We start from the raw sequence: 13,874 nt of genomic DNA, 5'->3' as shown, positions 1-13,874 counted from the left end.
GTCCTGGCTTTCCCCCCCCCCCCCACCTAGCATCCTGGCTCCCGTCCCCCACCTCCTGGGTTCCATTCCAAGTGGAGTTTAATGGGTGGGAGAGCCAGGATTCCTGGGTTCTGTTCTTGGCTTTTCCACTGAATCGCTGTTTTGTCTTGGGGGAGTCAGTCGCACTGCCTCAGTTTCCCTCCTCCCTGCGTGGTTGCACAGCGCAGGCCGGTGCTGGCGGGGGGCCATTGTTAGTCTGGGCGAGGAAGGTTTGTGTAGCGATGCCCCCGGGAGCCCAGGCTCTGCTCCACTGGCAGGCCGCTAATGATTTGCAGAGCCACCGAGCCCGGCAGCCCCCAGCTAGCGTCCCCGGCCTGGGGGGCTCCATGGGGCCGAGCATGGGGCCAGGCCTGGGATGCCCGTAGTGGAGCTGGCCCATGGACGTCTCAGACCCACACACATGTTGGGCCTCCACCTCTGAAATGCAGCCACCTCTGGGGCGAGGTGCAGCCGCTGTGTAACGCTCCCAGTGATGCTGGGTCCGAGTTAGTCCCTCTCTGCCCCGTGGGAGGGCAGAACATGGCCGGCAGAGCCAACAAGTGCCGGGAGGGCAGGGTTCACACCCCGCCGCGTGGCAGCGGCACCGAGCGGGGGCACCCACATGTGTATGGCCCGCCCACCAGAGCACTCGCCGTGCAGCCCAGCTGGGACACGGGGCTGGCACAGACCCAGCCTGCGCAGCGCCCAGGAATGGGCCCACCAAGAAATGCCGCTTCCTCCAGCGTTGGCATCTCCCCCTGGGCCCAGGTGCCCCCTCAGCCGGGCAGAAGCGCAGGGCCTGCTGGGTGTGTGACGCAAGCCGGGCCGGCGTTCCCATCTCCACAGGCAGTGATGCGGTGCTGCCCGGAGGAGCGCTGCCCCCTGCTGGCTGGGAGCGGGACCGGGCGGCCTTGTGTCAGAAGCTTCGTAGCTCTCCGCGCTGGCGGGGAGTCTCCCGTAGCTGGGGCTTAGCAGGATGCCTGGCATGTGGGGCGGGGGGGGCGGCCCAGGGCAGAGACCAGAGGCGCAGGGGGAGGGGGGAGGAGCTGCAGTGGGGTGAGGGAGGGGAGCAGGCTGGATTGGAGGCATTCAGTGCTCGGCCTGCACTGCGCCCCCCGGCCCCGGGGCACCCCCTGTCCCTGCTGAGTCTAAAGCCGGGGGGGGGTCCATTGTTAGCGCCCCCCCCCCCCCCGGCTCTGCTCTCGGCCTGGCCCCTGCGGCTCCGCCCGGCCAGTGTTTATGGAAAGAGTGCGGAGCAGGAAGGGGCGGGCGGGCGGGCGCATTGTTCCCCGGGCCCAGGCCCGGCGCGCTGCCAGTGCACGGGGTGGGGGGAGGGGCACACAGCACCCCCTCTGGAGAGTCATGGGCTGGGGGTGGGGGGGCCCAGCTGCCCAGTTTGAGCATCCTGTTGGGGTGGGGGGAGTACTGGCTATGGGGGTCTTTCCCCCTGCCCCCGCCCTGAGCAAGTTGCCTCTGGCTCTCCCCCAGGAGGGGGGGGCAGGATGGGACAGCAGGGGGCTGTGGGTCGGGAGTGAGGGGCACCGGGGGGGGCTGCTTTGCACCTGCCAGCCGTGCCCCTGGCGCTCCCAGCCCGGTGCCCACGGGGAGCTGCTGATACCCGTGAGACCCCCCCGAAGGGGCAGACGGCGCCCCAGCCTGACCCCCCCCTGTCCCCACAGACAGTAAAGCCATCGTGGACGGGAACCTGAAGCTGATTCTGGGGCTGATCTGGACGCTGATCCTGCACTACTCCATCTCCATGCCCATGTGGGAGGACGAGGACGAGGAGGACGCCAAGAAGCAGACGCCGAAGCAGCGGCTGCTGGGCTGGATCCAGAACAAGGTGCCCCAGCTGCCCATCACCAACTTCCACCGGGACTGGCAGGACGGCAAAGCCCTGGGCGCCCTGGTGGACAACTGCGCCCCGGGTGAGTGCATCGCTGGACCTGCCCCGGACCCCCCCAGACCTGCCCCAGACCGCCCTATATCCACCCATACACCCCTGGAACCCCTGGATGTGCGCTATACCCCCCCATACCTGCCCTGTACCCCCCATACTCCCCCTGTATCTGCCTCATACCTGCCCCATACCCCCACACCTGCCCTGTACCCCCAGACCTGTCCTGTACCCCCTGTATTCCCAGTACCCCCATAACCCTCCTATACTCCCCACACACACCCTGCACGCCTCCCGTACATCCCTGCATCTGCCTTGTATGCTCCATACCCCCTGTACTCCCTGCACACCCCTTGTATGCCCCTTTACCTCCCTGTACCCCCCAAACACCCCCTGTACCCACCCTGTAGCCCTGTACACATGCCTAGTACAGCCCCTGTGTACACACCTGCTCTGTACATCCCCAGACACCCTCCCTCTATACCCACACGCTGTACACACACACACACACACACACACTCCTATACAAAGACCCCTACAGCCATCCCCTGTACAGCCCCTGTTTATTCACCCCCCGCCCCACACCCACCCCCCAGTCCCACCCCCCCTCCCCCCCCCCCCCCCCCCACATCTCCCCCCCCCCTCAGCTCCCCCGGGAAGCCGGTGTCCCGGCGCAGAGCCCTGGGCTGTGCCCGGCCGGATCCCCCAGCATCACCCCCTGTTGCGCCCCAGGATAGAATCATAGAATCATAGAATATCAGGGTTGGAAGGGACCTCAGGAGGTATCTAGTCCAACCCCCTGCTCAAAGCAGGACCAATTCCCAACTAAATCATCCCAGCCAGGGCTTTGTCAAGCCGGGCCTTAAAAACCTCCAAGGAAGGAGATTCCACCACCTCCCTAGGTAAAGCATTCCAGTGCTTCACCACCCTTTTAGGGATGCCTAAAAGCCCCTCATCCTGCCGCCTGGCTCCACTCCCCGTCCCCCCCTGTGCACATGCCTTGGGGGTCCCCAGCTCCCCGTCCCCCCCTGTGCACACGCCTTGGGGGTCCCCCAGCTCCCCATCCCCCCATGCACGTGCCTTGGGGGGGTCCCCCAGCTCCCCATCCCCCCTGTGCTCACACCCTGGGGGGTCCCCAGCTCCCCATCCCCCCCCACGCATGCGACTTGGGGACCCCTATCTCCCCATCGCTCCCATGCACATGGCTTGGAGGTCCCTCAGTTTCTGTCACCCCCCCACGCACACGGCTAGGGGGCCCCCAGCTCCCCTTCCTCCCCCACAGCTAGGGGGACTCCTGGCTCCCCGTCCCCCTGCTCACACAGCTTGTGGGCCCCCCATCTTCCCTTTACATCCTGCCCAGCTGCCCTGCGCTGGCAGACAGCTGCTGCGTCCCACCCCAGAGGGGGCTGCATTTCAGCGCTGGGGGCGTGGTGCCCGGCAGCGGCTGGGCTTAGCCAGGCACGTCGGGTGCCGCTGGGCGGGCGGGGGGAGCGCGGCACCATATGGAAGGCAGCTCTCAGAGAGGCACATGGCTCTGAGCCTATTTGGACCGGGCCGGTTCTCTGCCCTTCGCCAGCTCTCGCTGCCTGACAGGTTCCCAGCCTGGCTGGGCCAATACACCCGCCCCCACCGCTGCTGTATGGCACAGCTGGGGAAACTGAGGCACACCCAGGGCCAGGCCTGGCTCTACCCACTAGGCGCACTCCATGGGCAGCTCTAGGCTGGACAGGAGCGAGGAAGGAGCCGTCCTGAGTGCAGTTGGGGGGGCACAGGAATCTGGCTCCGGTTTGTCTCCCCCCCCCCCCCAAGAGTGGGGGGCTCCCATGCCCGTGGGGACCCCGGCGAGGATCCAGGAGCCCCCGGCCCGGAGCTGGCTCAGTGCCAGGGAAGCCCACAATGCCCCATTGTCAGCAGGGCTCCTGGCGAGACGTATCTCTCTGCCAAGGCTGTGCCCGCCCCGCCCACCAGTCTGACGCTGTCCCCCCCGCTCCATCCCCACAGGCCTGTGCCCCGACTGGGAGACCTGGGACCCCAACCAGCCCGTGGAGAATGCCCGGGAAGCCATGCAGCAGGCGGACGACTGGCTGGGCGTACCCCAGGTACGGGACCCCCCGCCATCCGGGGGCCAGACAGGGGGGCCCTCCTGGGCACTCCGGGGTCATTCTCTGGGGTGGGGCACACCCCCCGTGCAGGGGCCAGACAGGGGGGCACCCCTGGGCACTCCAGGGCTGTTCTCTGGGCTGGGAGCCGGCGGGGAAGCCAGGCATGGGCACAGCCCCCCCAGCCAGCCCCCCGGGAACCAGTCTCGGGGTACACATGGGAGAGCTGCCCCTGGGGCTGGGCGGTTCTGGGTGTCACCCCAGCCTTGTTCGGGGCACAGACAGGGCCTGTCCCCGGCGCTGGGGAATGCAGCTGTGGGGTGGGAGTTGCACTGGCACCTCGGGGTGAAGGGGTTGGCAGCTCCCACTCAGCACCTGGCACGGCCCCCAACACGCCGGTCAGCTGCTCGGAACCCAGTTCTGCCTCCTCGGCCCCCCCAAGTCAGGCCTGGGGTCAGGGAAGCCCTGGGGAGCAGCACATTGGGGCTGGGGGCTCTTAGGGGGCTGGGGGTCAGCTGTCGGGGGCAGGGCTGCGTCAGGGTGGGGGGGTTGTCGGTGGGGCTGGCGGGCTCTGGCGGTCGGCTCTCGGGGGCAGGGCGCTCTCGGTGGAGCTGGGGGCTGGCTCTCGGGCAGGGCTGCGTCAAGGTAGGGGGGTTGTCGGTGGGGCTGGGGGGCTCTGGGGGTCGGGGCTGCGTCAGGGTTGGGGGCTCTCGGTGGGGCTGGGGGCTCTGGGGGTCGGCTCTCAGGGGCGGGGCTGCGTCAGGATGCGGGACTTCTCGGTGGGGCTAGGGGTCGGCTCTCAGGGGCGGGGTGCTCTTGGTGGGGCTGAGGGCCGGCTCTCAGGGACGGGGCGCTCTCGGTGGGGCTAGGGGCTGGCTCTCGGGGCAGGGCTGGGGGGCGCTGGGGGGCGGCTCTCGGGGGCAGGGCCGCGTCAGGGGGGGGGGCCCTCGGGGGGGCTGGGGGGCTCTCAGGGGCATGCCCTGAGCACAGGCCCCGCTCCCTCCCCCCAGGTGATCGCCCCGGAGGAGATCGTGGACCCCGACGTGGACGAACACTCCGTCATGACCTACTTGTCCCAGTTCCCCAAGGCCAAGCTGAAGCCCGGGGCCCCCCTGCGCTCCAAGCAGCTGAACCCCAAGAAGGCCATCGCCTACGGCCCCGGTAGGGCCCCACCCCCACCCACTGCAGGGACCAGCCAGGGGCGGGACCTGGGGCAGGGGTCTCTGCCTCCACACCCTGCCCCACGTGGGAGGGGCTCCTGGGAGCGGCTCCTGGGAGCCAGGGCTGCAGGGAGGGGGAGCAGGCCCAGCGGGAGGGGAGGGGACAGGAACGGGGGAGGGGAAGGGGCAGGAACGGGGGACACGGGGGGGAAGGGGTAGAAGCGCTCAGGGCAGGGCTATGGGGGAGCAGCCCCAGCTGGTGCCCCCCCTGAGCCCCCTGTCCCGGTGCCGCAGGGATCGAGCCCCAGGGGAACACGGTGCTGAAGCCGGCCCAGTTCACGGTGGAGACCCTGGAGGCGGGGCTGGGCGAGGTGCTGGTCTACATCGAGGACCCCGAGGGACACACCGAGGAGGTAGGGGCTCCTGGGGGTCGGCCTGCCGCTCCCGCACCCCCTGTCCAGGGGATCCCCCTGCCCTCTGGTGGGGCCAGGGCACAGAGAGCAGGAGCTCTGAGCAGCAGGGTCTAGTGGGTAGAGCAGGGGTCTGGGAGCCAGGACTCCTGGGTTCTATCCCCGGCTCTGACCCTGATTCCCCGTGTGACTCTCAACGACGCCCTGTACCTCGCTGCGTCCATCTCCTCATCTCTCTGGTGGGCATCATGTGAGTGCGTTGCCCTGGGGCGGAGCTGGGCATGGCCGGGGCCCCCCAGCGGGTGGGGCGCTGGGGTACAGTCCCCAGGTGCCCTTGCGACCCCCAGCACAGCCTCCGCCCCAGCCTCACCTCCGGGGCCTTCCTCCACAGGCCAAGGTGGTCGCCAACAACGACAAGAAGCGGACGTACTCGGTGACCTATGTGCCCAAGGTGGCCGGGCTGCACAAGGTGAGCTGCCCGCCCGGCCAGAGCCCCCTGGGGGTGCTGGGGGGAGGATGGAGGGCTGGTACCGCTGGCTGGGCCCAGTTGGCCCCTCTGCTCAGGGCCACACAGCTGCTGTGTGAGGGTTGGGGGGCTCCCCATGTTCCGGGGGTGTAACAATGCTGCCTCTGGCGGGACACCACTGAGAGTATCAATTCAGGACAAATTGCTTAGAGCAGGGCAGTCACAGCCCCAGGCTGGGGTTTCTATGCACACCAAACCAGCCAAACATCGAGGGCTTCGGTCTCACCCCACTGGCTAACCACAAGTCACACAAGCAATTCCCTCAGACACTCCAGTTTCCCAGGATCACCAGCAGTGCCACTCGTTATGGGGACGAATGGTTATGAAAACCAACACCCCAGTAAAAGAAAAACGGTTCTCCCGACCCCAAAGGACCGAGCCCCAGACCCAGGTCAATATACAAATCAGATCTTACCCACAAATCACGCCGTTGCCAATCCTTTAGAATCTAAAATCTAAAGATTTATTTATTCATAAAAAGAAAGAAATATAGATGAGAGCTGGAATTGGTTAAATAGAATCAATTCCGTACAGTAATGGCAAAGTTCTTGGTTCAGGCTTGTAGCAGTGATGGAATAAACTGCAGGTTCAAATCAAGTCTCTGGAACATCCCCAGCTGGGATGGGTCAGTCAGTCCTTTGGGTATGTCTACACTACAGGATTAATCCGAATTTAGATAATTCGAATTTGGGAAACAGGTTGTATAAATTCGATTGTGCGCGGCCACACTAAGCACCTTAATTCGGTTTTAAACCACATTAATTCGGTGGTGTGCGGCCACACTACCCCATTAACTTAAATACAGTAATTCGGTGGTGTGCGTCCACACTAACCCTAATTCGAATTAACAAAATCGATTTAGGCTCTACTCCATTCGTCGAGGTGGAGTACAGAAATCGATTTTAAGGGCCCTTTAATTCGAATTAACTGGCTCTGTAGTGTGGACGGGTGAAGGGTTAATTCGGATTAAGGCAGCTAAATCCGAATTAAAGTCCTAGGCCTGGTCTACACTAAGGGATTAATTCGGATTTAGCAGCGTTAATCCCCAGGGCCCGGGCAGGAATTCACCCAGCGCTCTCTCGACCCAGGTCACGGTGCTGTTTGCCGGGCAGAACATCGACAAGAGCCCCTTCGACGTCCACGTGGGCATGGCGCTGGGTGATGCCAACAAGGTGACGGCGCGGGGGCCCGGCCTGGAGCCTGTGGGCAACGTGGCCAACAAGCCCACCTACTTCGACATCTACACCGCAGGTAGGGGCGCGGGGCGGAGGACAGGGCCTGGGCGGGACGTGGGAGCCCTGCTGGGGGCTGGCGCTCACGCTGCCTGTCTGTGCCAGGCGCGGGCACGGGCGACGTGGGCGTGGTCATCGTGGACCCGCAGGGCCGGCGCGACACCGTGGAGGTGGTGCTGGAGGACAAAGGCGACAGCACCTTCCGCTGCACCTACCGGCCCGTGCTGGAGGGACCCCACACCATCTGCGTCACCTTCGCCGGCACCCAGATCCCTCGGAGCCCCTTTGCCGTCAACGTCTCCGAAGGTGAGAGCCCGCCCCGTGCCCCTGGCTGGCGCCCGCTCTCTGTGCAAGCACAGCAGCCCACCCCACGCCCCCTGGCTGGTGCCCACCTTCTGTGCCAGCCCCATACCCCCTCCCACAGTGCCCACCCTTTGTGCCAGCCCTGCAGCCCCCCCCATGACACCTGGCCAGTGCCGGCCTCCATGCCAGCCCCCAGCCCATCCCACACACCCCCGGCTGGTGCCCGTCCCCCGTGCCAACGCTACAGCTTGCCGGGGGGTGCTGGCGCTGGCTGACCCCTCCCCAACCAGCCGGTGGGGCTGGGGCCGGGGCACGGAGGGGACCCCGCTCAGACAGCGGGGTGGTAGGGCAGCCTCTGCCCCTGCTGGGTGCTCCGCACAGCCTCTGCCCCCTGTGCTGCAGCCTCGGGGGAGGGGGGCTCTTCACCGCCCCCCCCCACCTCATGGCGGCGCTGACCCCCCCCGGCCGGCAGGAGGCACCTGTCCCTGCTCCGCAGCGCCCAGGGCTGCTCTGTGACCCGGAAGCTCCGGGTGACCTCCCCATCCCGCCAGCCCCGGCCCCACGGCGCAAACAGGAATCCCTGACTCACCGCGGCTTCCTCCAGCTGCCCGGCCGCCCTGACACGGCTTCCCACGCCCCGTTCACACTCCACCCTGCCCGGGGGCGGGGGAGCCAGGCCCCCGATGGTGCCCCCCAGGTCCTGGGCAGCCCAGCTCCAGCCCCGTGGGCCAGGAGGGTCCAACAGCTCATGGCTGGCCGGATGCCCGCGCAGCAGGGGTTGTGGGGCCCAGTGCCTCCCCAGGAGGAGGGCAGCGAGCCGGCGGGGGGTCTCTGGGACACTGGCAGGAACAGGGGGAACGGCACTGCCAGGCTGGGGTAAGCGGGGCGGGCCCACTAGGTCCTCTCTAGCCCAGGCCCCGGGCCCTGCGCTGCGCCCCCCTGCCCCCTGTGCTCTACATATAACAGCCCCAGATATTCCTTAGCCTGCCGGGGGTGGGGTGGGGGGCTCCATTCGTCAGATGGGTAAACTGAGGCACAGGGCAAGCCGGGGTTAGGACGCCCTTGCTGCCTGCTGGGAGCAGCCACCTCTCCCATTGCTCAGTGCCCCTCATTGCGGCTAGCCCTGCCCCCCCATTCCTTCCCCCAGCTTGGTGCCCCTATTTCCCCCCCCAGGCTGGGCCGGTCTGGGTCCGTCTGCCCCCCGTGAGACAGCCCCTTCCCCTTTGCAGGCCGGAGGGAGGGTCACTTTAATCCTCCTCCAGCCCCTGCTCTGGGCCCACGGGCTGCCCGGCCTGCGCACAGACCCCCGGCTGTGTGGGGTCTAGGCCGCCCGGGCTGTGAGAGCTCCCAGGGGACGTGGCCGGGTGCTGGCCCACCGCACATGCCGCGCAGCCCCGGGCCCAGGCCAGCAAGCCAGCCGGGCGGCCTGGGTGAGGGGCAGTAGGGTGGCAGCCAGGGGAACCTCCCACTAAGCGCTCTCTTCTCTGTCCCCACAGCCTGCAGCCCCAACGCCTGCCGGGCCACGGGCCGGGGCCTCCAGCCCAAGGGCGTGCGGGTCAAGGAGGTGGCTGAATTCAAGGTCTACACCAAGGGCGCGGGCAGCGGGAAGCTGAAGGTCGTGGTCAAGGGGCCGAGTGAGTGCCGGGCAGGAGGGGGGGCTGTGTGGGGCCCAGGCGGGAGGAGAGGGCCAGTGCCCTGGAGTGTCACGGGAAAGACCCATCTCTCTCTGTCAGCCTGTCCTCGGCTGAAGCAGAGCAGTACCCGGGCCAGAGCGCTGGGGAAACTGAGTCACGGGCCGAGTCGGGAGAGCGAGGTGGTGGTGGTGGTGTGTGGGTGTCACTGCTGCCCCCTGCTGGACAGAGCATGTCACACTGGCCGGCTCTCTCTAGCTCCGTGTCTCTGGAGCAGAAGGCGCCGGGTTCTGCCACGCAGGCGGCTGGCAACGGGCAGGAGTACTGCTGGGGGCGGCACCCAGGTGGGGCAGGGAACTCCCCGGCCTGGCTCGGCTCTCACCGCCTTGCCCCTCTCTCTGCAGAAGGCACGGAGGAGCCGGTGAAGGTGCGGGAGGCTGGCGAGGGGGTGTACGAATGTGACTACTACCCCGTGGTGCCTGGCAAATACGTGGTGGCCATCTCCTGGGGTGGCTACAGCATCCCCCGCAGGTAAGGGACGGGCCCGTGGCCCTTGCCGGCCTGGCGCTTGGGGCTGGGGCCAAGACTGGAGCCCTGTCTGCACTAGTGCCAGAGCCTTGCACGCGCGTGTGAAGCGGGAGGAGGAGCTCGGAGCGCCCTGGTGGCACCACCTGCCCAGGGTCGTTCTGTGCTCTGGAGCCGGGGAGTGGCCTGAGCCCTGGCACGCTCGTTACACTAGTGGTGTCACGGTCGCAGAGCAGCAGCCTGGCCGCCCGGGGTCCCCTGGCTCTGACCCCCTGTCTCCTTCGCAGCCCCTTCGAGGTGCAGGTGGCGCCGGAGCCTGGCACCCAGAAAGTCAGGGCCTGGGGCCCGGGCTTGGAGACTGGCATGGTGGGCAAATCAGCCGACTTCGTGGTGGAGGCGATCGGCACTGAAGTGGGGACACTGGGTAAGAGAGCGGGCAAGTGGCCCGGGGGGAGGGATCTGAGGGGAGCGAGCGGTGGGGCCCAGGGGAGGGAGGGATCTGAAGGGAGTGGGCGGCGGGGCCCCGGGGGAGGGAGGGATCTGAGGGGAGTGGGCGGTGAGGGCCCGGGGGAGGGAGGGATCTATGGGGAGTGGGCGGCGAGGCCCCAGGTGAGGGAGGGATCCGGGGGAGCGGGCGGCGGGGCCCGGGGCAGGGAGGGATCTGGGGGAGCGGGCGGCGGGGCCCAGTGGGGGCAAGGGATCCGGGGGAGCAGGTGACAGGACCGGGCAGCGTTCGCCATTGTCCCGGTGCCTCATGGGCCGCGGGGGGCGGCTGCAGCACGGGGGGGAGCCCTGGCCCTGCCGCTGATGCTGGCCCGTGGCTCCCTCGCAGGCTTCTCCATCGAGGGCCCGTCGCAGGCGAAGATCGAGTGCGACGACAAGGGGGATGGGTCGTGCGACGTGCGCTACTGGCCCACGGAGCCCGGTGAATACGCCGTGCACGTCATCTGTGACGACGAGGACATCAAGGACAGCCCCTTCATCGCACACATCAAGCCGGCCACCAACGAGTACTTCCCAGAGAAGGTAGAGCCTCCCCAGCCCCAGCCCCTGCCCTTGCCCCTGCCACTTGAGCTGGAGGAGACTCTCCATTAGCTCTGTGCAGTACGGGGCCTATGACACGTCATCTGCAGCCGGACCTTTCTGCTGCCTGTCTGCTCCCCCACTCCGGCTTGTCCCCTCTCCCCCTGCTTGTTCAGGCGTTGGGGCCCCTCCCCCAGGAACCTGGCTCGGGGGGGGGGGTCTCAGGAGTCAGGGACAGAAGGAATTTTAAAAAGCTTTGGTCAGACTGAGTTCTCCCGCTCTCCCACGGCAGGTGAAGGCCTTTGGGCCTGGCCTGGAGCCCACCGGCTGCATCGTGGACAAGCCGGCGGAGTTCACCATCGACGCACGGGGGGCAGGGAAAGCCGAGCTCAAGATCTACGCCCAGGTAGGAGGGGCCCCGGCGGGAGTCTCAGCACGGGGCACCTCGTTGGGACCAGCCCTGGCAGGGCATCCGGGGCAGTGCCCAAGGGCCAGTCCCTGCTGAGGACCAAAGTGTTGTGGGCTGCGCTGCACCGTGGGGCGCACTGTGGGAATTTCACTGCTGGCATCGGCCGCTGCTGGAGACCGGGAGACTGGGCTAGATGGGCCCAGGGTCAGGTCTGATGCAGCTGGGGGCTGGGATACTGGGTTAGATGAACGTAAGAACGATCCAGCCCCGTATCCTGTCTGCCGACAGTGGCCAATGCCAGGTGCCCCAGAGGGAATGAACAGAACAGGGAATCATCAAGTGATCCATCCCTTGTCGTCCATTTCCAGCTTCTGGCAAACAGAGGCTAGGGACACCATCCCTGCCCATCCTGGCTGATAACCATTGATGGACCTAGCCTCCATGAGTTTATCTAGTTCTTTTTTGAACCCTGTTATATAGTCTTGGCCTTCACAACATCCTCTGACAAAGAGTTCCACAGGTTGACTGTGCGTTGTGTGAAGAAATACTTCCTTTTGCTTGTTTTAAACCTGCTGCCTATTAATTTCATTTGGTGACCCCTAGTTCTTCTCTTATGAGAAGGAGTAAATAACACTTCCTTCTTTACTTTCTCCACACCAGTCATCATTTTGTAGACCTCAATCATATCCCCCCTTAGTCATCTCTTTTCCAAGCTGAAAAGTCCCAGTCTTATTAATCTCTCCTCATATGGAAGCCGTTCCAGACCCCTAATCATTTTTGTTGCCATTTTCTGTAACTTTTTCATTTCTAATATATCTTTTTTGAGATGGGGGAACCACATCTGCACGCAGTATTCAAGGTGTGGGCGTAACATGGATTTATACAGAGGCAACATGATATTTTCTATCTTATTATCTATCCCTTTCTTGATGATTCCCAACATTCTGTTCGCTTTTTTGACTGCCGCTGCACATTGAGCGGATGTTTTCAGAGAACTCTCCACAGTGACTCCAAGATCTTTCCTGAGTGGTAACAGCTCATTTAGACCCCATCATTTTGTCTGTGTAGTCGGGATCGTGTTTTCCAATGTGCAGTACTTGCATCTATCAACGTTGTATTTCATCTGCTATTTTGCTGCCCATGTGACGGGATCTCCGGGGTGCAGCCTGGGACTGTGGGACCACTGTGCCCCCTTAACTCTCCAGCCTGGCCAGTACTGAAGTCAGGTTTACCGGCCTGTAATTGCCGGGATCAGCTCTGGAGCCCTTTTTAAAAATTGGCATCACATTCGCTATCCTCCAGTCATGTGGTACAGAAGCTGGTTTAAATGATAGGTTACAAACCACAGTTAGTAGTTCTGCAATTTCATATTTTAGAACTCTTGGGGTGAATACCATCTGGTGCTGGTGACTTATTGCTGTTTAGTTCATCAATTTGTTCCAAAACCTCCTCTATTGACACCTCAGTCTGGGACAGTTCCTCAGATTTGTCACCTAAAAAGCATGGCTCAGGTGTGGGAATCTCCCTCACATCCTCAGCCATGAAGACCGATGCAAAGAATTCATTTAGTTTCTCCACAATGGCCTCGAGTGCTCGTTTAGCACTTCGATCGTCCAGGGGCCCCACTGGTTGACAGGCTCCCTGCTTCTGATGTACTTAACAAATGTTTTGCTGTTAGTTTATGAGTCTTTGGCTAGTTGCTCTTCAAATTCTTTTTTGGCCTTCAGAATTATACTCTGCCGCTTGACTTGCCAGAGTTTCGGCTCCTTTCTATTTTCCTCACTAGGATTTAACTGCCAATTTGTCAAGGATGCTTTTTGCCTCTGCCACTTTTACTCTGCTGTTTAGCCACAGTGGCACTTCTTTGGTTCTCTTACTGTGGTTTTTTTAATCTGGGGTTTATGTTGAACGGGAGTGACTATTAGGGTGGTTTTGAATAGTTTCCATGCAGCTTGCAGGCATTTCCCTTTGGGGGCTGTTTTCATTTCCACTGAACTCGCTTCCACATTTTTGTGTAGCTTCCCGGTCTGAAATTAAAGGCTGGGTGGGCTTCTTTCGTGTTACCCGCCAGCCCCTACAGGGATGTTACAATTAATTACACTATGGTCGCTACTACCAAGCGGTCCAGCTCTATTCACCTCTTGAGCCAGATCCTGGGCTCCACTTAGGACTAAATCAAGCGTTGCCTCTCCTCGGGTGGGCTCCAGGACCAGCTGCTCCAAGAAGCAGCCATTTAAGGTGTCAAGAAACTTTATCTCTGAATCCCGTCCTGAGGTGACATGTACCCAGTCAATACGGGGAGAGTTGAAATCCCCCATTATTACTGAGTTTTCTATTTTTATACCTTCTCTAATCTCCCTGAGCATTTCACAGTCACTGTCGCCACCCTGGTCAGGCGGTCAGTAGCACATCCCCACAGCTATATTCTTATTATTCCAGCCTGGACTGTCTATCCAGACCGTCTATGGGACAGTTGGATTCATTTGTGATTTTTACTATGAAATGATAAAATCTTTACTGGAAAATCAGTTGGCCCATGGAGTGAAGCAGCAGGCGGGCAGGCGGGATGCCGGGCCGGATGGGCCCGCGGCGGGCAGGCGGGATGCCGGGCCGGACGGGCCCACGGTGGGAAGCGGCGGGC

At 63.7% G+C, this 13,874-nt stretch overlaps 1 protein-coding gene across 2 annotated transcripts in view; it reads left to right on the top strand.

The window, feature by feature from the left end:
- FLNC (filamin C) overlaps positions 1 to 13,874 on the top strand; it is a 52,413-nt gene that overhangs the window by 13,014 nt on the left and 25,525 nt on the right. For both annotated transcript variants that reach the window (XM_026660300.2, XM_026660299.2), the window contains exons 2-13: positions 1,698 to 1,946; positions 3,917 to 4,014; positions 5,025 to 5,175; positions 5,469 to 5,587; positions 5,976 to 6,053; positions 7,199 to 7,361; positions 7,448 to 7,648; positions 9,142 to 9,279; positions 9,681 to 9,807; positions 10,089 to 10,225; positions 10,634 to 10,827; positions 11,117 to 11,230. In XM_026660300.2, coding sequence (XP_026516085.1) covers positions 1,698 to 1,946; positions 3,917 to 4,014; positions 5,025 to 5,175; positions 5,469 to 5,587; positions 5,976 to 6,053; positions 7,199 to 7,361; positions 7,448 to 7,648; positions 9,142 to 9,279; positions 9,681 to 9,807; positions 10,089 to 10,225; positions 10,634 to 10,827; positions 11,117 to 11,230 — 1,769 coding nt within the window. The remainder of the gene's footprint in view (positions 1 to 1,697; positions 1,947 to 3,916; positions 4,015 to 5,024; positions 5,176 to 5,468; positions 5,588 to 5,975; positions 6,054 to 7,198; positions 7,362 to 7,447; positions 7,649 to 9,141; positions 9,280 to 9,680; positions 9,808 to 10,088; positions 10,226 to 10,633; positions 10,828 to 11,116; positions 11,231 to 13,874) is intronic.

Source organism: Terrapene carolina, unplaced genomic scaffold (genome assembly GCF_002925995.2).
Source record: "Terrapene carolina triunguis isolate 2854851 unplaced genomic scaffold, T_m_triunguis-2.0 Scaffold750, whole genome shotgun sequence".
Classification (NCBI taxonomy): Eukaryota; Metazoa; Chordata; order Testudines; family Emydidae; genus Terrapene; species Terrapene triunguis.
Note: the sequence above shows the minus strand (reverse complement) of the source record. Positions and strands in the feature narration are given on the sequence as shown.